Genomic DNA, 26248 nt, shown 5'->3' on the forward strand with positions numbered 1-26248 from the left:
CTGTTAGCTCTAAGAACAGTGCCCTCCCCCTTTCTGAACACGCTTCACCTAAGCCGACTGCTCAACGCCAGCGGCACATGAAATGTTTCTCTACTCAAATTTCAATACGGAGCTCTACTAGGTAAACAAGCCTCGGATGTGGAGCATGTGACCGGGAAGAAAAGACCTGGGCTAGCCTGGAACTCACTCTGTAATCTGTGAGAATTGCTTTAGACAGGCCGTAGACACTAACACAATCCAGTGAGGCAGGAAAGTAGGGGAATTAAGGAAGGACCAATCACATGACTCACACCACGTGTATGTATGTATGTATGTATGTATGTATGTATAGAATTAAGTGGGAAACCAAAGCAGGAAGAATTAAATTAGATTGGGAATGTGGACGCTAAGATCCCAAGTTTGAGAAAGGTTTATCCAGACATTAAGCAGAGTTTTCCAGGCAAAGAAGAGAGCACAGGAAAGCCCTGAGAGAGGAAAGAGATTGACCAAGGCCAGGGCAGCTAGAACCCAGCACAGAACAACCCAAGGTGAGCTAGAAAGAAGAGATGGCAGTGGGCTCCCAGGAAGGACAGCTCCACACCTAGAGTGCTGCAGTTTGGAAATGTACAGGGACAATTTTGTTATCAAATGGTGCCAGGGTATGTGTGTAAGAGTGGTGTCTTATACATTGTAAGAAGGTATCCCAAATGAAAGCTGTCCTGATCTTACATACCTTTAAATGTCCTGACCATTTTTATAGATGGGGATGGGAGGGAAGAGTGCAATCATTCATTCATTCATTCATTCATTCATTCATTCATTTGAGACAGGGTTTCTCTGTGTATCCTTGGCTGTCCTGGGCTTGCTTTGTAGACCAAGCTAGCCTCGAACTCACAGAGATCTGCTGGCCTCTGCTTCCCTGAGTGCTGGAATTACAGGCGTAGGCCACCTCACCTGGCTAGTTGTAGAATTCTTATCCTTGTATCTGTGCTAAAAAAAAAAAAAAAAAAAAAAGAAGAAAGAAAAGAAAAAGAAAAAGAAAAAGAAAGTAATTCTGTGGAGTTTGTAACATGTGCCAAATTCTTAGATTTATTTTTATTTTATGTGTATGAGGTTTTTTGCCTACATGAATGTCTGTGTACTATGTGTGTCCAGTAATCATTTATAGGTGGCCAGAACAAGCCACCAAATTGTTTAAAACTGGAGTTTTACATGTTGTGAGCAGCCAAATGGATACTAAAAGCTAAACCTGGGTCTTCCCTCTTAACCACAGAATCATATTTCCAGTCCTGTACTAAATCCTTTGTTTGTTTTTTGTTTTGCTTTGCTTTTTTTTTTTTTGTTTTGGTTTGTTTTGTTTTTGGTTTGGTTTTCCAGACAAGATTTCTCTGTCTAGTCCTGGCTGTCCTGGAACTCACTCTGTAGGCCAGACTGGCCTTAAACTCAGAGATTTGCCTGCCTCTGCTTCCCATGTGCTGGGACTAAAGGTGTGCACCACCACCATTGGCCTGTGCTAAGTTTGTAAGAAACAACTCACATGGACAGGAAGAAGACTGTCAGGCTTTGGATGTACTAAGTTTCCATTTTGGAGAACTCTATCATTTATAGAGATGTACATCAGTGTTCAGAATACATGTGTGCTTTCACATTCATGATATTCTCTCTCGCCTTCATTGTTGAGCATACTGAAATATTATTTCATTACACAAGGTTTCCTTTTCCTTCTTTTTCTGTTATGGCCAAAAATCCTGTAATTTTGCCAGGCAGTGGTGGCACATGCCTTTAATCCCAGCACTCAGGAGGCAGACGCAGGCAGATCTGTGCCAACCTGGTGTACAGAGTGAGTTCCAGGATAGCCAGGGTTACTCTGAGAAACCCTATCCCTAAAAACCAAAGAAAAGAAAAGAAAGAAAAAAGAAACCATAATTTTATAATGTATTTTTGACATGAGGTCTGATCATATGGCTTTGACCTTGGACTCACAGAGAACCACCTGCCCCTGCCCTTTCAGTGCTAGGATCACAATCATGCATCAACATACCTGGCTATAGCCACAATTATTATAGTAAAAGTAACAGGTGCAATCAACTTTATTAATTTATTAGTTTTTTTACAAATTTTATTATTTTGTTAATTTTTATTAATTTTATTGTGCTACATATAAATAAAATATAGTTCAACATATGATCATTATGAAAAGGTACTGGAGTGATATTTTACATTTTCCATACGCAAACTTTGAAATCCTGCTTTACAGGAAACTGCTTTACCGTTATAACGTGTGCCATCTGCTTTGTTTCCTTGAGACAAGGCCTTGCTGTGTAGGCCAGGCTGATCTTGACATCACCCCCATCTTCCTGCCTCAGTCTCACAAGTGCTGGGAACACTAGTCTGTACCACCACACTGGGCTTGGCGGACAGGCTGTCTTAATTCTGACCGGCTGTATCTTAGGGACCTGGCACTTTCAGAACTAGTCACTTTTCCTGTTGCTGTGAGAAAATACTCTGAGCAAAAGCGACTTATAAGTAGAAAGGGTTTGTTTTGGTTCACTGTTTCAGTCTGTCTGAGTATGTTCCAGTATGTCCCACTATGTCTCACTATGTTCCAGTATATCTCATTATGCTCCAGTATGTCCCACTATGTTCCATTATGTCCTATTATGCTCCAGTATGTCCCAGATGTCCCAGTATGTCTCACTATGTTCCAGTATGTTCTATTATGCTCCGGTATGTCCTACTATGCTCCAGTATGGCATCAGAAGCTCCAGACAGCTGATCCCCTTGCATCAGGAGACCAAGGGAGCTGAATGCAGGTGTTCAGCCAATTTTCTCCTTTTCCTGCAATTCAGGACCCAAGCCCAGGGAACACTGCCATCTACTTTTAGGTAGGTCTTCCCACATCAATAAGCCCACCCCAAACAATCCCTCACAGTATGTTTGTCTCCTAGGTTATTCTAGATTCTGTCAAGTTGACAAGCAACGTGAGCCATCATAGTTACTTACAGACACTAAGATACTGAGCACTATAGTTCCAGTCCCTTCTTAGTCACTAACTCCTTAGGTAGCACTGGGCAAGATATTTCCTTCCTTAGGTCTCAGTTTCCTCATATTTTCCTCTTAGTTTTTCTTTTTTGTTTGTTTTGTTAGTTTTTAGACAAGATCTAAAAACCGTGCCCCAGGCTGGCTTTGAATGTTGTCCTAGCTTGCTTTCTGTTGCTGTGATAGAACACCATGACCAGAAGGAACTTGGGAGAGGAAGGGGTGTTTGGATTGTAGATAATAGTCTGTTGTCCGTGGAAGCCAAGGCAGACAACCTGTAGGCAGAAGCTGACACAGACGTCACGGAGGAAGCCTGCTTACTGGCTTGCTCAGTTTGCTTTCTTATACAACTCAGGACTACCTTGCATAGGGATGGCACAGCCCACAGGGGGCTGGGCTCTTCCACATCATCACTAATCAAGAAAATGCCCTCCCAGACTTGCCTACAGGCCAATATGATGGAGGTGTTTTCTTACCTGAGGCTCCCTCTTCCCGGATGACCCCAGCTTGTGTCAAGTTGACAAAAACTAACCAGGACAAATGTGAACCTATAATCAGTTCTTGCTGCACTGTGACTTCTTTGTGGCGCTTTCATATTTAACCTTCAGTTCATCTCCTCTTGTTATTTTTGTGTGTTGGCCTGCCTTCCTACTCTGGTGGAAAGGCCACTCACAAATCTTCAGGGCTGCAAATCTGAGTCACACCTATGAGGATTGGGAAGGTGTCCCAGCTCTGAGGTGGGACAGAGTCCCAAGGGTGTCCTGAGACATGGGAGCCCAGGAACCTCACAGCTCTGAGACTGAGAGCACAGAGACGTGTTGCAGACCATGCTCCCCAGAGGCTCAGGTGCCTGGGCGAGTGTTTATGTATGTGTATGTGTATGTGGCCTGGTGGAACTCACTGGCTAATAGACACCTAAGAACTGAACTAACAATCTTTCTAACCAATACAGGAGGCAAGTACTGTCCTATGTCATTCTCTCTCCGCAGAGGAAAATATGCACTCTGCCCAAGGTCAAACTCTGAATAGGAAAGCCGGGCTTGAACAAAGCAGTGAGCGTGTCAGGAGTTACCTGCCTGATATGCTGTACCAAGTGACAGCCTCGCCTCCTTGGTACACAGGGTCACTTCTAAGGCACTTATGCCTGGGTGTCATGGTCTATTTATTTTTCAAAAGTTCTTTCTTCGTAGCTCAGGAAATAGTGCAAGAGCTAACATGTGAGATCACGTCACATTAAGACAAACCTTCACGGCAAAAGAAACCATTACTGGAATAAAGGGAGAGCCAGCAAAATGGGAGACAATTTTTGCCAGCTACTGATCTGAAACAATTAATTTATAAAGAACTATATAAAGAACTGAAATAATTAACCATCAAAGGAAAAAACAGGGTTATCAGTAAATGGGCAAGTGAACTCAACAGACTGCTCTCAAAGGGCACAAATGCCCAATAAACACTTGAAAAAATTAACTTTTCTTAGCTATGTGGGAAACGCAAACCAAACCACACCAGGATCCCATCTCCCCATAGTCAAGAAAACAAAAATAATGCTGAGCACAGGGCTTTAATCCCAGCGCTGGGAAGCAGAGGCTCCCTGTAAGGATCTCCGAGAGTTCAAGGCTAGCCTGGTCTACAAAGCAGTTCCAGGGCAGCCAAAAGAGAAATCCTGTCTCAAAAAAAAAAAACAAAACAAAACAAAAAATAAACAAAAACAAAAATAAGTGCTCCCGAAAAAGGTAAGACATAGGATAGTGCCTTTCTACACTAACATAGTATCAGTGGGAATGTAAATTAGCCCGACCACTGGAAAATCAGTAAGGAAGTTCCTTAAAAATCTGAAAGTAGAACTACCATATGATCATAGTAGACTCTACTCCTGGGCATATGTCTAAAGGACTCACACTTACCGTATAATAGAGATAAGTGTATACCTAGTGTGGGGGTTTGAATCAAAATGACCCCCATAGGTCCACAGGGAGAGGCACAATTAGGAGGTATGGCTTTGTTGGAGGAAATGCATCATTAGGGGGTGGGCTTTGAGGTCTCAGAAGCTCAAGCCTGGTGGCTTACTGTCTTTTCCTGCTGCTTGCCGATCAAGATGTAGAACTCTCAGCTCCTTCAGCACCATGTTGTTTTTGTGCCATCGTGCTTCCTCCATGACAGTGATGGACTAAACCTCTGAAACTGTAAGCCAGCCACAAGTAAGTGTTTTCCTTTATAAGAGTTGCTGTGGTCATGGTGTGTCTACATAGCAATAGAAACCTAACCAAGAGGGAAGTGGGTACCAGGAACTGGGGTATTGCTGTGACAGGCCTGACCATGCTTTTGTTTGGAGGAAGGTGGACTTTGGATTAGAAAAGCAGCTGAATGATTTAAGTGCTGCTTAATGGGCCACCCTAGTAGGTGCATGGAAGACAGTGGTGCTGAGGGTGATTTGAACTGGGGCAGGGGGCTCAGCTCAAGAGGTTAAAAGGAGAAGGATATTAACATTGGGCCACAGACTGTTCTTGTTATATTTTTGGTGAGGAATGTGGCTGCTTTCTACTCTTGCTATAAAAAAAAAAAAAAATTGGGGGCTGGAGAGATGGCTCAGAGGTTAGGAGCACTGCTTGCTCTTCCAGAGGTCCTGAGTTCAATTCCCAGGAACCACATGGTGGATCACAACCATCTATAATGAAATCTGGTGCCCTCTTCTGGCATTCAGCTGTACATGCAGACAGAACATTGTATACATAATAAAATAAATTAAAAAAAAAATCTGCCCGAGGCTAAGGTGAAGACACCTAAGTTTATTGGAATTAAATTATCCACAGTAGGCAGTTTATGGTCAAATGGATAAACAAAATGGAATATAGTCTTACAATGGAGTATTATTCAGCCTTAAAGAAGGATACAATTATGTTATTTGTAAGAAAATGGGTGGAACTGGACGTCATGTTAAGCAAAGCCAGACTTAGAAAGACAAATATTTAATGTTTTCTCATGTATTAAAATCTAAATTTAAAAAGAGAAGAGGGCTGGAGATGACTCAGTTGGTAGAGGGTTTGTCTAGTAAGTATGGAACCCTGGGTTTGATTTCCAGAACATATAAACTCAGGCACGGTTGCTCATGCCCATAACTCCGGCACTCAGGAGGTACAGGAGGTTCACAAGTTCAAGGTTATTCTGAACTATACAGTTTGAGGCTATATGGGACCCTGAAAAAAATCCTGGTAACACAGGTTCACAATCTCAGCCATCCATCTTATCTACTTTGGAGGCTGAGGTACAAGCCTCATCGCCAGTTGTATGCCTATGTGTATGTGCGTGCTCAATGTAGACATATGTGAAGCAATGATGGGGCCTTCATTTCAAACCTTAACATGGCACAAAATATAAAAATGAACAAAAAAGTATGATGGGCAAAGATGTTAAAAGGTAGGACAAGAAAAAGTAATGAAGATGAATGATGACATATTGACATATATATATGTGGAAAATGTGACTATAAAACTCACTCTTCTGTATAGTCAGTGAGCTCTCTCTCCCTCTCCCTCCGCCCCCTCAAATTGTTTTTTGTTTGTTTGTTTGTTTGTTTGCTTGCTTGCTTGCTTGCTCGGTTTAAAACAGGATTTCTCTGTGTAGCCCTGGCCATCCTGGAACTTGCTCTGTAGCCCAGGCTGGCCTTGAACTCAGGGATCCGATGAGTGCTGGATTAAAGACATGCACCACCACTGCTCTGCCGATGTGTGGTCTTTTCAATAAGGCTTCATCTTTAAGAGCTTCCCCGGGAATCAAGGAATAACTTTTAAGTACTGAAGCTTCATGTGAGCTTCATTAATAAGGAGGCAGGCGAGCATAGGGATCAGCTCAGCAACCTCAGACTCCTCTTAGTTTGGACTATTCAATCTTCTAACAATTGGCAACCTAGAACCCCTACACAGACATCTCTACCAGCAATGCACTCAGCAACCTGTTGGAAATCTGGGACCGCCATCTCTACAGGCCTGTAAGTGTACCAACTCTAAACAATGAAAATTGATGAGCCTGCTCCTTTGGGGTAGCAAAACTATAGCTACTTATATTTTAGGCCTAACAGCCACATCATCTCAGCTTGATGCTGATAAAGAAAAAAGAATCTCTGTACAGGTCAGGTTGACCAAAACCTGTGTTTATGTTCAGTGTGCTACACGGCCTTGTTGTTCCCAGAAATTCCCCAACCATAAGTGCAGCTGGCCCTAACCATAAACATTACTTGGACCAATCAAACTAAAGGTCAGCTAGAATTGCTTGTCTAGATAGTAAAAATAACTTGAGAGATGACTATCTTGTTCTACTGTGCCCCCATCCCCATGCTCCCTTGTGAGCTAATTGCGGTTTTCACCCTTTAAATATGCAATACAGCTTCCCCTCAGAGACTCAGTTCAGATCCCAAACTGATTGCCTCCCTGAGCTCAGAAAATAAAGCTTTCATTTTAAGCTCCTGTATCTGAAGTGAGTTTTCTCAACTTCCACCACGAACCCAACAAAATAAGTTATATGCTTTAGTGACCCCTTGATTACTTCTTATTTCTATTTAGACATGTCTTAGGACACATCCTGAAAACAAGAGAGATGGGATAATCTGGCCTGAAATGGTTTTGTGTGCATGTGCAATAGGAGAAACTGTGTCCTTTCACATTTTAGGGAGAATCCCTGTTACCATTTTATGCTTATGCATAATTTGGGATTGCACATGATTAAATCAGATGCAGGGGTTTGGGAAGATGGCTCAGCATTTGAAAACACTTGCCACACAAGCATGAGGACCTGAGCCCAAAGCCCCAAAGCTCATATAGAAAGGAAGGCATGGCTGGATAGGCCTGTAACCCCAGTGCTATGAAGGGTGGTGTGGAGGCAGGAGGATTCCTGGGGCTTGCTAGTTGCCAGCCTAGCTTCAGGTTCAGTGAGAGAATCTGCCTCAAGGGAATAAGGCATAAGGCAGAGGGTGACAGAACAGGACACTGAAAATCCTCCTCTGGCTTCCACACACACATGGGTGCACACACCCATATACACATATGAGCATATACCACACACACAGATCAGAAATTGAAAGGGCTAGTAAGATAGTTCAGCAGGTAAAAAAAAACAACTCTCTAACAGCAAAGGTTGATGACTTGAGTTTGATCCTAGGACGCCATGGTGGAAGGAGAACATCAGTTCAGAAGGTTGTCTTCTGGCACCCATGTGCACGTGGTCTACACATGGTAACAAACGAACAAATGCTATTTTAAAGACCAGATGCATTATGGGAAACGGACATGTACAGTGAGCAAAAGCTTACGTAACTCAAATCTGTCTGTCAAAATGGAGAACCACTTGTAGTACACTCCTTAGTACCCGGCCCCTTTCCTCGAGTGCATTCTGGTCAAGAGTGACTATATTTATGATCTGTGTTGTTATGTGGCCTTTGAATAAAGTTTTCTTGCTACTTTGTATTTAATCTGTGTATGCGCAATTGTAAAATGCCAACGGTACTATTCAGCTGGTGGAGGTTATTCTAGGAACATGGGTCAACGGTGTTTAAATGACTTATCTCTGACTCTAAGTACTAGAAGGCAATAAAGTAGGAAAGCCATTTCTATTATGGGGGAGAGGTGAGGTCAGTTTTCTGAAATTTTGTTTTGTTTTGATTGTTTGTGTGTTGGTTTTTGGAGACAGGGTTTCTCTGTGTAACTGCCCTGGGTGTCCTGGACTCGCTTTGTATACCAGGCTGGCTTTAAACTCACAGAGATCCACCTGCCTCTGCCTCCTGAGTGCTGGGCTTAGAGCACCATCACGCCTGGCTCTTGAGTTTTATTGTTATAGGGATCTTACTCTGACTTCCCCTAGGTTTCCCCTTCATTGTCATCTCTGTTAAATAATTCCAATAAGGCGCAAAGAGTAGTAGAGACAGTTTACCATAGCGCAAAAAGAGGACACCCTCAAAAGCAGCGGTGGACAGTGGACCCAAAAAGGAACACTGTAAAGAGAAAACATTTCTCCTGGGCTACTAGTGAACAATAGGTGGGTGCATTTTAAACTATTAGCGTCTAGGACTAGCTTTTCCTGTCTAGGTGACTGACAGCTCATTTTGGACTTACTTTTTTTATTTTAATTTTTTAAGCTGGGTGTGGGTGTGGGTGTGGGTGTGTGGGTATGTGCAGCCCTTGCCTGCTTGTCTCTGTTTACCTCGTGCGTGCTAATGCCTGCAGAGGCCAGAAGAGGGCACCAGATCTTCTGGAACTGGATTCGCAGGTTAGCCACCTGGTGTGGGTGCTAGGAATCAAAAATTAATCCTCTGCAAGCTAAGCCTAGGGCTTGGTGACAGTGCATGCTTATAACACCAGTACTCAGGGAGGCAGAGGCAAGCGGATCTCCGTGAGTTTGAGTCCAGCCTGCTCTGCAAAGCGAGTCCAGGAGAGCCAAGCCTACACAGAGAAGCCCTATCTCAAAAACAATAACAACAGCTGAGCCGGTTCTCCAGTCCTTGAATTAACTCTTAAAGGAAAAGGCAATAGTACATTTTTGTTCATTACCAAAAAGCCTCTTGCTTAAATAGTAATCTTATAATATTCCTGTCAGTTCAGAAAGTCTTGTTTCTACCTAGGGCCGAAGATACAACTTTGGGTCTATTCTTTAAACTACATATAATATAATAGCACATTAAAAAGAATTAAAGCGGAGGCTGTGGGTGGCTGTCTGTAAGATAGCTAACCTTTACCAGAAGAAAATAGACTTCTGTTAGTAGGTCTCAGCAAAGCACTCCCTACACCTTCCTCCCTTTTCTCATCTGTAGCAATCCTTGGGTGAGTCTTCTTTCACAAAATTAGTGTTACCAAAGACACAGGAGGCGGCCTCTGAAGCTGCTTATGATGCCCAGCCTCGATGACCTACATGTATAAGTTATACTTAGCGTGGGGACGTGGTGACGGCAGAGGAAAAAGGCTCACTTCCTGAGAGTGTACTCAGAGGAAGTAAGGGTTTGCTTCCCCCAGTGCCATCAATAATAAGTAACCAGTGGACAGATCCCTGGAGAGGTAACAAGGGTCAGAAAGAGTTGCCTTGTTTTTGAGGCTACAGGTGTAGGCTTTATAATGTACCTAACACTAAGTCTGTTAGAGATTTCAGACAGTGAGACCCAAAGGAAATGAAACAAGACGAGTCACAACTAAGCGTCTGCAGAGCTAAACTCAGCAAAGTGGGCCATTTACTTTAGACTCTTTCCAGCATGGCTCTGGTGGAACCCAGAAACTCTCGCCTACGATACCAAGGTTCAGAACAACGTCTGGCACTTTCTAAAAGTTTGGTTAGCGATGGACGAAGCTCTTGCAATTTCGATTTCATGAAACGAGCATGCCTCTCTCGAACACAGCTCTGTTGGCGTGGTCTGCGGAGGACGACCTCACTTTTAGTGACGCCTCTGCATCTCACTCTTTCTTTTCCCTCCACCTCTCTACTCCCATTGTTTGGACCAGCTCTCTTAGGATGCATGCTGGGAAGTGTAGTCTCACTCCTTGCTGGCTAAACCAGTTGAGCAGCCGGGTAAACTTATCCGCTAGAGGTGGGGTACTGTCTGTAAGCTCAGCCCACCTCTCCGAGAAGCAATCTGGGATTTGCAGTTTCCAGCTGTTCAAGGAGGCCTACTGGGACAGTACTCTTGCTCTCTAATCCTCCCCGAAGCCGGAGCCTCGCGCGTTCTGATGACGTCTCAGAACCGCGCAACACCTGGGATTCGTGGTAGTTCTTGAGGAGAGTCCCGCCCTAAGTTTTTACGATTCGAGAACTACATTTTCCAGCAGCCTTCGCGGCAGCGCGCCAAGAGACGCCCGGGGCCGTGATTGGCTGGCGAGCCGGCCGCACGCGGAGGAGCTCAAGGAGCAGCTCTGTTGCGACAGAGGCCGAGCGGCGAGGCCCCCGTGAGTTGAGGGGGAAGGGGCGCCGGAGGGGAGGAGAGTACGGACCCGTGAGCAGGAAGCGGGAGGAGAAGCGGAAGAGAGATCAGGGTCGGGATGGAAAGGGCCAAAAGGGAAAAGGACCGGCCCAGGCAGAGACACCGGCGAGCAGGGTGTGGGGGAGGCTAGGGGCAGCGAGCGCGGAGACCCTAAGGGACCCGCTGGGGAGGACGCGTGGCTCGCGGAGAGAAACCGCGCAGCAGTCGGCGGGGTGGAGGGGAGGGACCGAGAGAGGTCCGGGATGAACTCCTGGCGAAGATCCGACAAGGAGGCGGCCGGCTGAGGTGCGCGAGCGCCAAGTTCGGTAACTAGAGACGAGGGGCTGAGCGGTCCGTCACCGAAGGCCCCGGGGGAACAGCGCATCCAAGTGCAGCGGGCGGTGGGGATTGGCGCGCGAGCCCTAAGGAAGGAGATGAGGCTGGAGGAGCGGTCGAGAGGGTGAGAAACCCCGACAAAGTTGGCGGGGACAAGAGTAGGGCACCAGAGGCTTGATAGGAAAATTCCAAGGAGGGATGGGATACGGCTCAGACATAATTACCAGTAAGTTTAGAATTTTGGAGTATCTGTTTGTTTTTCTTCAGACTCCCGAAAGAACAGTAACCACCCCTGTGGCTCATCACCATGCCTTCCGACCTGGCCAAGAAGAAGGCAGCCAAAAAGAAGGAAGCTGCCAAAGCTCGACAGCGGCCGAGAAAGGGACATGAAGAAAATGGAGAGACTGTCACAGAACCTCAGGTGGCAGAGGAGAAAAATGAGGAGGCCAATGGCAGAGAGACCACAGGTGATGGAGGTGGGTTGAGTGAATTTCCTGAGCTGGTTGCAAATGCCTAAGTCTTTAATCCCAGCAATGAGACTAAGGTAAAAAGATGGAGGGTCAGCCTGGGCTTTGTTTTTCTTTCTTTTTCTTTTTTTTCCAAAGTGAAAAACCTACAGACATATGTGTTTATATGCCATGAAACTTCTTAGTGACAATCAAAGCCTTAGAGTTAAAGATAGTGCCACCTTGTTACTGATCAAGGAGCCTGAACTTGAGGTGGCAAACACAGATGAGTGTTGCCCTACCCTGGTGGGGCAATAGACAATAAAAGAGAAGGCAACTTCTGCTATTTCCTGTTTTAATTCCTAGCTGTGGTGGTGAGTATGTATGTCAGTTTACCATATGGTACTTTTTTTTTGGTGGGGGGAGGGCTTTTGTCTGTGTAGCCCTGGCTGTCCTGGAACTCTGTAGTTCCAGGCTGGGCTGGATCCACTGGCCTCTGCCTTCCGAGTGCTAGGATTAAAGGAGTGAGTTACCACCGTCTGGCCCATATAGTACTCTTTTATTTAGTTAGTTAAAACTATTTTTATTTTATGTAGGTTGGTGTTCTGCCTATTTGTATGTATATGTGGGGTTGTCAGATCCTTGGAACTGGAGTTATAAACAGTTGTGCGCTGCCATGTGTGTGCTGGACTTGAACACAGGTTCTTTAGAAGAGCAGCCAGTGCTCTTAACCACTGAGCCATCTCTCCTTCTCTTCCCCTTCAATATGGTACTGTTAATGTCATGGGGATAATGATTAAATCGATGAGAATAATTTGTTGTTACATATTGCATTATGTAATTTTTCTGAGAATATAGCTGTGGTTATTTATATTTTCGAGATTGGTTGCGTATTTTCCATATTCGATAATGCTTTTCATTCACACTATAAACATAGTTTGCCCTCTGAAAATTTATTTCTCTGTCTCTGTCATGAAACACTCTGACCAAAACTAATTTGAGACGAAAAAGTTTATTTCCTCTTATATTCCCAGGTCCATCTTTGAGAGAAGTAAGGGAAGGACTTTTTTTGTTTTGTTTTGTTTGTTTCTCAAGACAGGGTTTCTCTGTATAATGGCCTGGCTGTCCTGGAACTCGCTCTGTAGGCCAGGTTGGTCTCTGACTCACAGAGATCCCCTTCCTCTGCCTCCTGAGTGCTGGTTATAAAGGTGTGCACAACCACAGCCAGCCAGCTTTCCTGTGGACCCTATGCATTACTTAGCAATTTAGAAAATGCCTTATAGACATGACTCCTGGCCAAAATTCTTCTACTGATGTTTGGTCCCTCTTCCCTGGTTTTGTGAAATTGACAGCTGAAGGTAACTATGACATGGGGGAAACATGGCAGTGAAAACAATGAGCGTCAGAGTCTAATTCCGATCTCTTCAGTGCCCATAAAAACTCCTGCATAGTAGACTACTCATTGTAGACTACTCATTGTCCCTTGAATGTTATCACATTTTTTTTTGTCCTTTTATACATTCTTATACCGTAGTGTTTGTGCAAGCTGTATTTGCTACTTTCTCTCAAAGTCCAGCTCAATATGGCAGTGCCTTCTGATGACGCCTAGCATGGCTGTGTTCCCATTCACTATCCCCTGTGTCATTTTGCAGTGTTATTTATGTCTACTTTAGTCATTGCAGTTGTTTATTCTGATTTGCAGGAACCATGATTTGTATGTGTGGGTATGTGTGTGTGTGTAGGGTGTGTGTCTGTGTCTGTGTGTGTGTGACTTGCACCAAAATAAGAATTCTAGAAGGCATCTAGTGTGATTAAGTTAGGCCATGGGGAAGTTTTATTTCTGGCCAGAGTTGTGGAAGACAGGGAAGGAGGGAAATAATGGGAGGGATAGGACATTGGAAGGACAAGAGAGCTTAGAATCAGAAGGGCTGCAAAGTAAAACTTGTCTGTGAAAGTAGGGTGTTGGGCAAGTCTGTGTCACATGCACTGGGTATAAAGCTTTCGGGACTCTTGAGTCTGCTTTATATGATTTGAGCTCAGCCTCTGTGGGGCTCTGCCTCTGTGAACCAGATCTGAGTCTGTTTCACAGCCCCTTCCCAACTTACATTTCTGTCCCAGAAGTGGATTTGCTGACCAAGGAGCTGGAGGACTTTGAGCTGAAGAAAGCCGCTGCTCGAGCTGTCACCGGTGTCCTGGCCTCTCACCCCAACAGTACTGACGTCCACATTATCAACCTCTCGCTCACCTTCCATGGCCAAGAGCTGCTCAGTGACACCAAACTGGAACTAAACTCAGGCCGTCGTTATGGCCTCATCGGCTTAAACGGAATTGGTGAGGCCCTTACAGGGGGAGGTGGGAGGTTTCTTTTTCTCATGTTGTCTGTCACTCAGTAGGTATTCAGCACTAGCAAAGCAAGAAATAAGTCATGTGAGGAGGGGACCAGGCATGCCTGGAACAAGTGGCTCATGACACAGAGCTGTGTAGTACCGTGTGAGTAGTTTTTGACAGAAGATGCTAGAGAAGTTGGTAAGGGAATCGAGTGGGGCGGAGAGCAGTGGTATGAAGTAAATGAACAGGACTTCACGAAGACCAGTAGGACAAGACTTGAAGGGTGTTGGAAAGGGAATCCTGAGAGCAGAGGATAGTGGGATTTGAGTGAGCAAAAAGAAGGAAGGCACTTAAAGAATGGGAATCCTGGTTTGCCTGTTAAGAATGGGTGTAAAGAATGATGATGACGTGGCTGGCTGTCTTCCTGTCACCCCCTTAGGAAAGTCCATGCTGCTCTCTGCTATCGGGAAACGAGAAGTGCCCATCCCTGAGCACATCGACATTTACCATCTGACTCGTGAGATGCCTCCTAGCGAAAAAACACCCTTGCAGTGTGTCATGGAGGTGGACACAGAGCGGGCCATGCTGGAGAGGGAGGCTGAGCGGTTAGCTCATGAGGATGGTATGGTTTCACGCCCAGGGGGGATGGGATGGCTTCCTCCTGGGAGCCTCAGGGAGCTGATGGTTGCGTGCTGCCCACAGCGGAGTGTGAGAAGCTCATGGAACTCTATGAGAGGCTGGAGGAGCTGGACGCTGACAAGGCTGAGATGAGGGCCTCAAGGATCTTACACGGCTTGGGGTTCACGCCTGCCATGCAGCGCAAGAAGCTAAAAGACTTCAGTGGTGGCTGGCGGATGAGAGTCGCTCTCGCCAGGTGAGCTTCCTTCCTCCTCTCATCCTTTGGAGCCTCCATCTCTCCAGGCGGAATGTTTACCCTGGTAGCACCATAGAGCAGGGATCATGTTCAGTGATCATGTGTCAGGTGAGATAGCCATCAGTGATGTGTGGATAGGTGTGTGGACTGGACTGAGTGTCCTGGCTGAAGTACTCAAGAACACTTGTGTGCTCAGTGCTGGGCTGCCAGCACGTGGTCCAGTAGTACTCTGAGGAGACCCAAGAGAAATGGTAGTTAAGTTCTTTCACCTTCACGTACGCCCTTCTTCCCTTTTGTGCTTCTGTCCTGCTAATTTTTATGATAGTAAAATACTAGACCGCATTAATGTCACCTATCCTTTTACCTCTGTAAACCTGTGCATCTAGTGAGTTTCTGTAGTCTAGCACTATGCCAGTGCCCCTCCCCAGAGAACTGAGGTGTAGTCATTTGATTGCCATCACAGTAACAAAGTATCTGAGGCTGCACACTTTATCACCAGAAGAGGCTTGTTTTGAGTCATGATTCTGGAGGAACAAGGCCAAGAGGCCCCATCTGATGGTAGTTTTGTTAGAGAGTCCTGCAGAATAGTGTATGCTTTATGGTCTGTCGTCTTGTCTCTCCCTACAAAGCGATGAATGTGTGCTCGTTGGATTCTGTCCTGATGACTTTGCCTGATCCTGCTCACCTTGCACAGAGGCCTTACCTGAGCACCAACATTCAGATGCATTTCTACCCTCTTAATGCCTGTCAGTGGGGAGTCCGGGCCTGGGAAGCAGGTTGGTGAGGCTGCCCCATGGCCCCTGAAGGTTGCCTGTGTGACTTTGAACAGGAGTGCGGTGGCTCCACTTGCTAATGAGAAACTGCTCCGGTTGGCTTAGGAGCTTTGTACACAACTCTCAGGGCTGGCTGGACTGTGGTGCTCAAAAATACTCTTTCCACATACTCTTTCCACATTCTCAAGAGTAGTGGCTGTTGCAGGATCTTTCTCTGATGGGATTGGAGACTGGGTACTTATAGGCTTACAACTAAACTCAAGCTGTTCAAGATTTAAGAAGAATAAAAAAAATAATAAAGAAACAAAACAAAAAAGATTTAACAAGATTTTTTAAATCAAAAAAGATGTTTTTGATTTATAATGCAATTATGATACAAAACTTTAGGTATAGAACTTTGGACTCACCAAAGTAGGATAGATAATAGAGTACTTTCTTTAAGGTTGCTAAATATATATGGACTGGACATTTTGAATGTATATATTACCAGAGAGTATATAGTTTATTTTTGCTGGAGAAACAGTTTATTTAGACAAAAAGAGGGAAATGTTACAGGATATTTGATTCCAGTGTGACACCTGAGATTGTGAATTGTAGAAACCTATCTTTTGCTTGTTGTGGTTCAGCCCTAACAAACATTTAATCTAAGAGTTTTGTGTACACAGGATTTAATAATAATAAAGTTAACCTTAGATCAAGAGGCTGAGCAAGTAACCAGCTAACGGGGATTAACAGAAAGGAGGGACTTGGAATTGAAGAGTATTTAAGACAGCATGGAGAAAAAGAAGGGCGGCTTTAGCCCTCTAGCTTTTGGCTTTTAGCTGTTGGCTTTTTCCTCCTGGGCAATCAGCTGAGCTAGGAAGGTTTTAGCTTTGGGTGTTTGGCCTTTTCCTTCTGGGACATAAGCTGAGTAAGATCAGCTGGGTGCTTTCTCTGCCTCTCTGAGCTAGTAGGTTTTCACCTCAGCATCTGGCTCCTGAGTCTTCATTGGTAAAATATAACGGTTAGTTGGGGTTTTCTTTCCTTATATCAACAGGTGACTGCAGTCTGGAAGCCAGAGCATTAGACTGTCCCTTACTTTACCAGTGTAAGAAAAGGGCATTCTCTAGCCGCTCATTAGAGTCTGGTACCGCCATCAGATAGTTTAACCTGGATGCTTATTGCATCACAAGGCTCAGGTGCAAAAGGCCTTCTTAGCCTTGCCTACAAGCTGCTTTCCTGTAGCTCCCACTTTCCACCTCTCTGTCAGGCTGCACTCTGGAGCCCCTCCTTCCTCTCAGGTAGAAAACATATTGGCTTGAGGATTCAGTGCAGACCTGACCAGCACTGTGACAGGAAAGCTTCCCCTTCCGTTCAGCACTTAGGATGCCTCTGTTTCCTCTTGTGTCCTTCAGAGCCCTCTTTATTCGGCCCTTCATGCTGCTTCTGGACGAGCCAACCAACCACCTGGACCTGGATGCTTGTGTGTGGCTGGAAGAGGAACTTAAGACGTAAGGGCTGGGTCTAGGAGCTTCAGTCCCAAGGGGGTCAGTAGCAGAACACAAAGCAAATAGGTGCTCAGGGGCTGCCTTGAGGAGAGTATGAAAGGGGGCCAGAGTCAGGCCAGATGGGGCCAGTGTCAACTGGAGTTAGAGAGACCCTTTTTGTTTCATTGGAGTGTTTTTGGTTTGGGTTTTTTTTTTTTTTTCTTCTCCTTTTGAAATATGTCTGAAATAAATGAGCCTCTTGTTTTTCATATATAGGTCCAAAATATAGCACCTTTGCTAAAGATATTGTTTAATTTTGTGTGTGTACACATGTACATAAATCATCTAAAGTGAGTCTAATGCTTAAATTCATGATGTGATAAAGAAAAATAATAGCAAATATGGACATGGTTCTTTTGTAGTTAAAGAACTGAGAGACTTTGAATATTGCTGACTTCAAAAAGAAAGGGCTTATGCCAAGCGATGGTAGCACATACCTTTAATCCCAGCACTGGAAATGAAGAGGCAGTTGGGTCTCTGTGAGTTCAAGGCCAGCCTGGTTTACAAAGCAAGTCTAGGACAGCCACAGCTACACAGAGAAGTCCTGCCTCTTGGGGAAAAAAAGAAAATAGAAAGGGTTTATGTTTCTCTTATTGAATCCGAACCCACCCACAGTTCTGGATACCTTTTATTTAAATACTTGCATATACAGACTGTTGACATCACTACTACTCCCATCTCTACTCCATTCTGTTGACAGAACAGTAGACTCTGGCTCAGGCTGTCCAAAAGATTCCTGGAGAGAGAGAATGCAGCATTGCCTTGGTCCCTGCTGGTTGCAGGAGCTGCAAGGGCACTTGGGTTCATGTGAGGGTGGGAGAGGATGAGGGATACCTGGGTCCGGCTATGTAGCTTTCTGTGAACCGGCTCTGGCTTGAGACCTTTCTGATTGGCTCTTTGGCTTCACAGTTTCAAGCGCATCCTGGTCCTTGTGTCCCATTCCCAGGACTTTCTGAATGGAGTCTGTACCAACATCATCCACATGCACAACAAGAAACTGAAGTACTACACGGTGAGTGTGCCTGGCTCCTGCGCCTGCTAATTCTTTGAATTTGTCATTAAAGATTAAAGTAGCCCTTTAAAGATGTTCTGCAGCACATTTTATCTTAGTCCCAAAGCCTTTGCTTCTGATCATAGCACAGCTGGCTGCTGGTGTGTGTGTGTGTGTGTGTGTGTGTGTGTGTGTGTGTGTGTGTGCGCTTGCTTTATGGCAAAGAAGTTGGCTTCTCTCTGCCTGGGAAAGGCTCTGACCCTGCTGTAGCTTGTGTGCTGCTGCCTTCACTGTTGTGAGAGCTTGCTACACAGGAAAATAAATTATCGCAGCGGTGTCCCTGTTGTTTGTTTTTTAAAATACTTGTTTTTATTACTATTTTAGTTGTGTGTACCTGTGTGCAGTTCTGTGTGGATGAGAGTAGGTGGGTGCTGAGGCCAGAAGTGTTGATCCTCTGGAGCTGGGGTTAGAAGAGATGGGGATGCTGAGCATCTGATGAGCACACACACCACTAAAGAAAGAAAAAAGTAATAACACTTTACTAATGAAAAGTAGTCAGGTGTGATGGTCCCTACATGGCCCCAGCACTGTGTTGGCTGAAGTGTAAGGGTCATACCAGGATCCCTGGATCCCATGGTGAGCATCAGTCTCAAATGGGAAAAGGGAAAATAGGCCGTTTCATAGTCACAGTCACTGCAGAGTACTAATAGTTTCTTATATTGCCTTTCGAAACTGCTTATTTGCAGTCATTTGTAGAAAATATCCATTTGCATACATCCTTTATCTTTAATCTAGAATCTAATTTTTTTTGCGTGTGGGTGTTCATTGCCTACATAAGTGTATATGCACCCCATATGTGCAGTGACCATGGAGGCCAGTAGAGAGCGTTACATCCCCTGGAACTGGAGTTACACATAGTTGTGAGCCACCATGTGGGTGCTGAGAATTGAACTGAGGTCCTTTGAAAGAGTGCTCTTAACCACTGAGCCATCTCAGCCTCTCTGTGTAATCCTTAATGATCAGTCTGTTCTTCAGGTAACTTAAAGTTAGTAACTGCTTTCTAGAGCGTATGGTCTTAGTGACTGCACAGTGTGATCGCTGTGTGCATATTCTGAGGCCTGTTTGCTCAGTCTTTTTAAGGGATGGCTAGCGTGAGTCTTGGGCTTACTCGGTTCAGATAGAAACCATGGCAATCCAATTAGCATGACCCTGCATCTAGTTGGTTTGTTTTCCCTCGCGGGAGACAACCCTTATTCATAAAAGGCATTAGCCTGTGGTGTGGGCAGTTGGAGGTGGTTAAGGTTCTGAGCTTCATGGTGTAAGCATGCCTGAGCTAAGGGCTTCTGCTGACACACTGTGTCCTCTGGTTAACCGTAGAATTTGCCATGGACCCTGGCTTGGGTTGGCTGAGCAAGAGGCATAGAATAAAAATGTACATCCATACATTCCCAGTTCCCTTGCCTAACATGAGCCCTGCCCTGGGTTGTGCCTCAGCACTGCAGAAATAAACCAGGTTCTAGGTTAGCGTTTTGCTGTTTTAAAGCAGTTCCTCTCTTACTGCTCAGATTCAGAGCAGGAGCCAGGACTGAGCACTTGCCTGGGGCGTTTCCTACAGGGTAATTATGATCAGTATGTGAAGACCCGACTGGAGCTGGAAGAGAACCAGATGAAGAGGTTTCACTGGGAGCAAGACCAGATAGCACACATGAAGGTAGGGAAGCTGCGGTGCCGTTCTCCGCCTGTTGGGAAGCAAAGGGGCTGGAGGAGGCCAGGAAGAAGTTCGTCACTTTGTACTCTGTGTTTGCGTTGCTGCTTCTGGTTTCTGTGCACCTCACACCTTTTCCCGTCTCTCGTGCCCACACTCCAGTCACCCCTTCTGGTCTCTTGCAGAACTACATTGCCAGGTTTGGCCATGGCAGTGCCAAGCTGGCCCGGCAGGCTCAAAGCAAAGAGAAAACACTACAGAAAATGATGGCATCAGGACTGACAGAAAGGGTTGTGAGTGACAAGGTGAGGTCTGATGGGGTGTGGTTAGATGGCTGAATCATGGATTTAAAAAAAAAAAAGTACTGACCTGAAAATGGCTTCTCTTCTTAGACACTGTCGTTTTATTTCCCACCGTGTGGTAAGATCCCACCACCTGTCATTATGGTGCAGAACGTGAGCTTCAAGTATACAAAGGATGGGGTGAGTATAGGCCAGAGCACATGCACAGGAACCTGTGTGTAAGGGGGCCGGTGCACTTGGCACAGGCAGGTTCAGCAGTAGGAGCCTCTCGCATTTTTGCTGAATGTTTCTGCTGACTTTTGCCCGGAGACAATTTTCAGGCTTAGGGGATGGAAGCAGTGGGATGGAGTCAGCTTTGACAGTAATTCCCTTTCTGTTCTTCTACTTATGGGGTTGGTATGCCAGGCAGAGTAGATCCAAGTTCAAGCCTTTGATTCTTTCTCTCTTTACCCACTTCAGCCTTGCATCTACAATAATCTAGAATTTGGCATTGACCTTGACACACGAGTGGCTCTGGTAGGACCCAATGGCGCAGGGAAGTCCACGCTTCTGAAGCTGCTAACTGGAGAGGTATGGTGCTAAGGTGGACTTAGTCATGGCTCCTACCAGTATCTTCATTAAGGGAGAAGGGAAGTGCCTGGGTGGTGGAGTGAGCCACCTGGAGGGCCTATGGCAGTGCTAAGGCCATTGATGTCTTCTCGGGGGTCAGGGGATCTGTATGACCAGAGTGCATGTGAACGCATGCATGTGACAGTGTTTTAAGTTAGGCTGCAGAGACACCTTACGGGGTGTCTTTTGAGAAAATGTGTGGTGTCCTGCATCAAGTGTCTTACTGATGTGTTGTTCATGTCTACCTACTAAACTGTGTGTCTTTGCCTCCCTTAAGAGCCTGTGTTAGTGAGTCTTCTAAATGGATGCTTTCACATGTTTTATTGTATGCACATTCATGTGTGGTAGTCAGAGGACAATTTGTGGAAGTGGGTTCCAGATCAGCTCAGGCTGTAGACTTGGCAGCCGTGCCTGTATCTGTTGCCATCTGCCCAGCCCTTCCTAACACCGAGTGCCTGAATTAGGTAGTCTGTGTCTAAGTGAAGTAGATTGATTAGGATATTGTTGGAGCCCTGCTCAGTGTTTTTGTTGCTTTAGTCTAGGATTCCTTTTTGGCATGCTTATTTCTTTCCCCCCTGATTCTATTTAATATTATTTCCTAGCTTCTGCCTACAGATGGAATGATCCGGAAACATTCTCATGTTAAGATAGGGCGTTACCATCAGGTACGTACCTGGGGTCAAGGTTGGAGGGTCAGGGTGGAAGAAGGGACCATTTCTGTCCAAGCCACTCCTAGAAACAAAGCTCCTTCCTGTTTCTTGGATCCTGAGCAAATGTCCCGGTGGCCTCCTGGAGCAGGCCCCATTTAGGCCTCCTTTTGAAGAGGTTTCCTCCAAATGTGGTGGTCTTTCTCTGCAGCACTTACAGGAGCAGCTGGATCTGGACCTTTCACCATTGGAGTACATGATGAAGTGCTACCCGGAGATCAAGGAGAAGGAAGAGATGAGAAAGATCATTGGGAGATATGGCCTCACTGGGAAACAGCAGGTGAGAGAGGAGGGGTGGGAAAGACCAACAGAGGCTATGGCCAGATGGTCAAGGGACACTGTCCTCACACCGAGGTTTGGAAGCGATCCCAGAGCCTGCTTCATTCCTTTCTTGTACAGTGTCATGTGCTCTGGGGTTGCGGGAAGGGACAGTAAGTGGGACCCTGACAGGTTCTTGAGCCAGAGTGCTTGAGAAGAGAGCAAAAGGAACTGCAACCTAGAAAACAGACATGAAGCTGTGGGCCTACCTGATCGTGTTACTGCATCAGTGCTAAGAGTGAGAGTCCGAGTGGTCATTTTTCCAGCTATCCCCTGTCAGGCCTCAGGACTAATGGCATGGCCACTGTCTTGCTGTATGATCTTGAATCCTAAACTCATGTCTTGCAGAAGTGGTGGTGGTGGGGCAACGACAGTATGGTAACGGAGCCAGAGAGGAGAGAAGTCCCATGCTTCATGTTCATAGCAGGTGTAACACCAGCACCAACTCCGTATGTCATGGTTTCTCTAGGTGAGCCCAATCCGTAACCTGTCGGATGGGCAGAAGTGCCGAGTGTGTCTGGCCTGGCTAGCCTGGCAGAACCCTCATATGCTCTTTCTGGATGAGCCTACCAACCACCTGGACATTGAGACCATTGACGCACTGGCAGATGCCATCAATGAGTTTGAGGGTGGCATGATGCTAGTCAGCCATGACTTCAGACTCATCCAGCAGGTGAGGTGTGCCCTGAGGTGCACTGTGGAGTATAGGGTAGAGGGTTGTGTGAAGCACAGCTGTGGCAAACAGAGGGCATAACAACATTTGCTAAATGGAGAGAAGAGGCTCAGGTCCATGTGGCCTGGTGACAGCCATATCTCCTGATTCTGTGAGGGCAGTAAAGTGTTGTGGTAAGAAGGATTTGGATTAGGGGGAGGAAAGAAGCTAGGGTAGAAAAATGAGTGGATTGTGAAGCCTCTGATCAGGAGCCTGCTGGGTACCTGATAGGGATTGGCACAGCAGGATCTGGCTTGGAAAATTCCAGAATGCTGCTTATGGTACTCTGAGGTAAGATGTCCCAAAGAACCTGTGTAGGTAGTGTGAGTGAGCTGCGTGTGGTTTGGGTGAGGCCTCAGGGAAGCTGTTTTCAGGAAGCCCAGTACAGTGCGGGTAGTAGGGAGAGTGCTAAAGACTGGCCAGATTGAGTCCAACATCTGCTTCCAGGTTGCACAGGAGATTTGGGTCTGTGAGAAGCAGACAATCACCAAATGGCCTGGAGACATCCTGGCCTACAAGGAGCACCTCAAGTCCAAGCTGGTAGATGAGGAGCCCCAGCTCACCAAGAGGACCCACAACGTGTGAGCCCTCTGCCAGGCTTGGGTCAGGAATGCCACCTGGAGACTGCCAGCTGACACCTGACCAGCCACTCAGGACAGGACCCTGGGGCTGCACTCCCGCATTGCTGCAATACTGCCCCTAGCCTCTCCCCTCAGCCTGCCTTCGCTGCATCTTCTCTCCAGCTGGACAGCACCTGTCCGTTTCCCACCCTCCTTCCATTTGGGTCTGTCTGTCTGGACTTGGCTGGCTGTTCCCTCCAGACCCTTGCTGGTTATCTTGCCCTGAAAGATACAGCCAGGGGTACCTGGGTTAACCCAAGGGCCCAAGCCCTGGTCTGGCCCTGGAAGGATTCAAGAGCCTCATTTTATGGGTTTTGGTGATGTTGGAGGAATACCTACCGCCAGCCCATCACCCCCATTCCTTATTGCTTCTGGTTTGGAGCTCTGGGCCAGGGCCTTAGTCCTGGTCAGTATTTTAATAATTATTTAACATTGTAGATCTGTGTGTCATCTACAAAGTGTCCAATAAAGAAAGAGGAAGCTACAGTCACCTCCTACCTGGGTCTCTGAGCCTTTTCCACCCTGTAGGAAGTATTCACGGCTCCTCAGCAAGCTGTAGACCTGATGAGGCAGAAGTCTGGCCCTCTGAGCTACAGGAATGTGTTGTTCCTCTCCATCCCCATTCTGGATCATGCTTTTCCGTACACCTGTGTTTCAGGAGACATGGGACTTCTGTTTGGGAAGAAAAAGTGACAAAGGGCCAGGTGCAGTCTGCGTACATCTGTAATCTCAGTACTTGGGGAGGCAGAGGCAGGTGGATCTCAGAGTTTGGGGCCAGCCTGGTCTACAAAGCAAGTCCAGGGCAGCCAAGATTACACAAAGAAACCCTGTCACAGAGGAAGAAAAAAAAAATGTGAGGTCCCAGAGCTGCTTAAGTGGAGGGACCAAGCCTTTCCACTGCTGGACTGTGTTCCACCATAGCCCCAGAGAAACCTGTCTTTAGCTGGGCTGGGAGCAAAGTGGTCTAAATCAGCCTGTCCTGAGCACCCAGACTTGGTTTTCTTTTTCTGTCTGTCTGTCTTCCTTTCTTTCTGAAGATTTTATTGTCTTCATAACAAAATTGGCTTAGAACTGGATCGCTTGGCCCTTATCGCCTTCCAGTTCAAAATGGATCTCTTCATAGCCAGCATTCTATTAGCTCTGCAGTTGGGCTCAGCACACCCATGTCTCAGCACAATCTCCTCTGTAACTGTAGCCTGTTTTCGAAAAATAGGCTTAATCTGCCCACCATGGCCACTGTTTCCTGTCCCAACACCACTTTCCCAGGGCAGGCAAAGAATCCTTGCCCTTGTACTGTGTCACTGTGGGGTTGGTGCTTGCCACATTTCTTCCACAGTGTCCAATGGGTCTTAGGAATGTTCACTATGTTCAGAGGAGCGATACTGGCTCAGAAAGAAGCCAGACTTGGTTTTCAACAGAACTACTCGCCACCAAATCCACCTCCTGACATTAGGAACTCAGAACCAGGTGTGGCAGAGGCCTGGAATCCCACCACTAGTGAGTTTGAGTCTAGCCCGAGTTCCTGGCTCTCCTTTGCCACCAGAAAAAAAAACAAGCAAAACAAAACCAAAAACAACCGGAGTCCCTGGAGCTCAGGGTTGGAAGGGCTTAGCATCTGGAGGAAGGGAAGTGTGCTCAATCTCATAACCCATCAGCCTATTTGTCACCTACACCCACTCAGTGGGGGAAAACCTGTTTGGCCCTTTTAAGAATGCCTAGAAAGTCTGCAAGTTATCTAAAATTAGCTAGGCTGTGTTTGGGATTCAGAACTGCCCTTGGCCTCAAGCAAACAGCAGCTACGCTGTCACAGTGCCTCGTGAAATGCAGGGGTGGCAGTGCTATCTGCCACATGCATGCAAGTGGCATTTGTTGCTGTCTTCCCCCTCCTATGCACAACCACTAGTTTCTGGTTTGTGGGACCCTCTTCTTCAGAAAGTTGCTATTTTCCAAGCTGCTCTAGGTTTCCATAGTCACAGTATTCAAGTACCTGTGGCTTCACTTTGGGATCAAAATCTGACAGAAGGGTTGGGTCAGGCATGGACTCAGGAGAGGGTGGGTGATGGCCTGATCAAGCTGATCTGCTGTTCACCCAGGCGGCCCTAAGAAGATGACAAGATCTTGACTAGCTGCAGCCTTCTGGCAGGAATAAATGGCAAGACCTCAGCTCCCATTTCCCTGCTGATAGCCACTTCCCCATTTTACACTGACCAAGCCCCTTGACTCACCTCTTGGGTTGTCCTTGGTCCCTACCGCCTGTCTAGGAGACCCACCCAGAAGCGTCTGTGATGGGCAAAGAGACTAGCACAGAGGAAGAGCCTTAGTCACAGTCAAAGTCACCTATTTCCTGGCCCAGCGCTTCAACGACTGCCATACAGATGCTAACACCAGGTCAAGTGACAAACCTAGGGAGTCCTCCAGGCAGTCCTCCCTCTAAGAGCATTATCTCCAGGGATGATTCAACTCCTCGCTCAGGGCTGAGAATCCTGTCGAACAGCACTCTCAAAACACACAGCAACTCTTGTATGAACTATCACTCATCCATGTACCGGTGTTCATGAACCGATGAAAACAGCAAGATGCAAGGGCAGGGGAGACGGTATGGTCAGACCCGAGTACCCGTGGAGAGATGGCTCAGCGGTTCAGTACCTGCTGTTCTTACAGAAGATCCATGTTCAGTTTCTAGTGCCCATCATGTTGGGTGGCTCACAACCATCTGTAGCTCCATCTCCGGAGTCTCAGGGACCATATGCATGTCCACATACACACAAAATAAAATCAACAAAAAGGTCCAACTATGAACCCCTAGCAGCCATGAAAAAGCTGGGCACAGCAACTCATTCCTGTAATCCCTGTAAGCACTGGGGAAGTAGTCAGGAGGATTCATAGGGCTTTCTAGCCAGGCTGTCTAGCTCAGTTTTATAGGCTCTAAATTCAGTGAGAGATCCTACAAGGGAAAACCTTGTAGTCCATCAGATCCACTCAAATCACGCTAAGTACCAAAAGAAATGGGGGGGGGGGGAACCTCAAATATTTCCACAAAATGTATATAC

The 26248-nt window shown here is 46.2% G+C and overlaps 1 protein-coding gene across 2 annotated transcripts; it reads left to right on the top strand.

Annotated features, from left to right (window-relative positions):
• The first annotated feature begins 10794 nt into the window (after positions 1-10794).
• On the top strand, positions 10795-23695 carry Abcf2 (ATP binding cassette subfamily F member 2). Of its 2 annotated transcripts, none has more exons than XM_021659755.2 (15): positions 10795-10937; positions 11555-11763; positions 13852-14064; positions 14501-14683; positions 14764-14935; positions 17103-17198; positions 18144-18246; positions 19841-19936; positions 20116-20235; positions 20323-20412; positions 20692-20802; positions 21444-21506; positions 21700-21828; positions 22336-22539; positions 23026-23695. In XM_021659755.2, the coding sequence occupies exons 2-15, from the start codon at positions 11595-11597 to the stop codon at positions 23161-23163; spliced, it is 1887 nt and encodes a 628-aa protein (XP_021515430.1). In that variant the 5' UTR covers positions 10795-10937; positions 11555-11594; the 3' UTR covers positions 23164-23695. The 2 variants fall into 2 exon arrangements, with proteins under 2 accessions (XP_021515430.1, XP_021515431.1); XM_021659756.2 differs by lacking the exon at positions 10795-10937 and adding an exon at positions 10938-11257.
• The last annotated feature ends 2553 nt before the right edge of the window (positions 23696-26248 follow it).

This window comes from Meriones unguiculatus, chromosome 21, assembly GCF_030254825.1.
Source record: "Meriones unguiculatus strain TT.TT164.6M chromosome 21, Bangor_MerUng_6.1, whole genome shotgun sequence".
NCBI lineage: Eukaryota > Metazoa > Chordata > Mammalia > Rodentia > Muridae > Meriones > Meriones unguiculatus.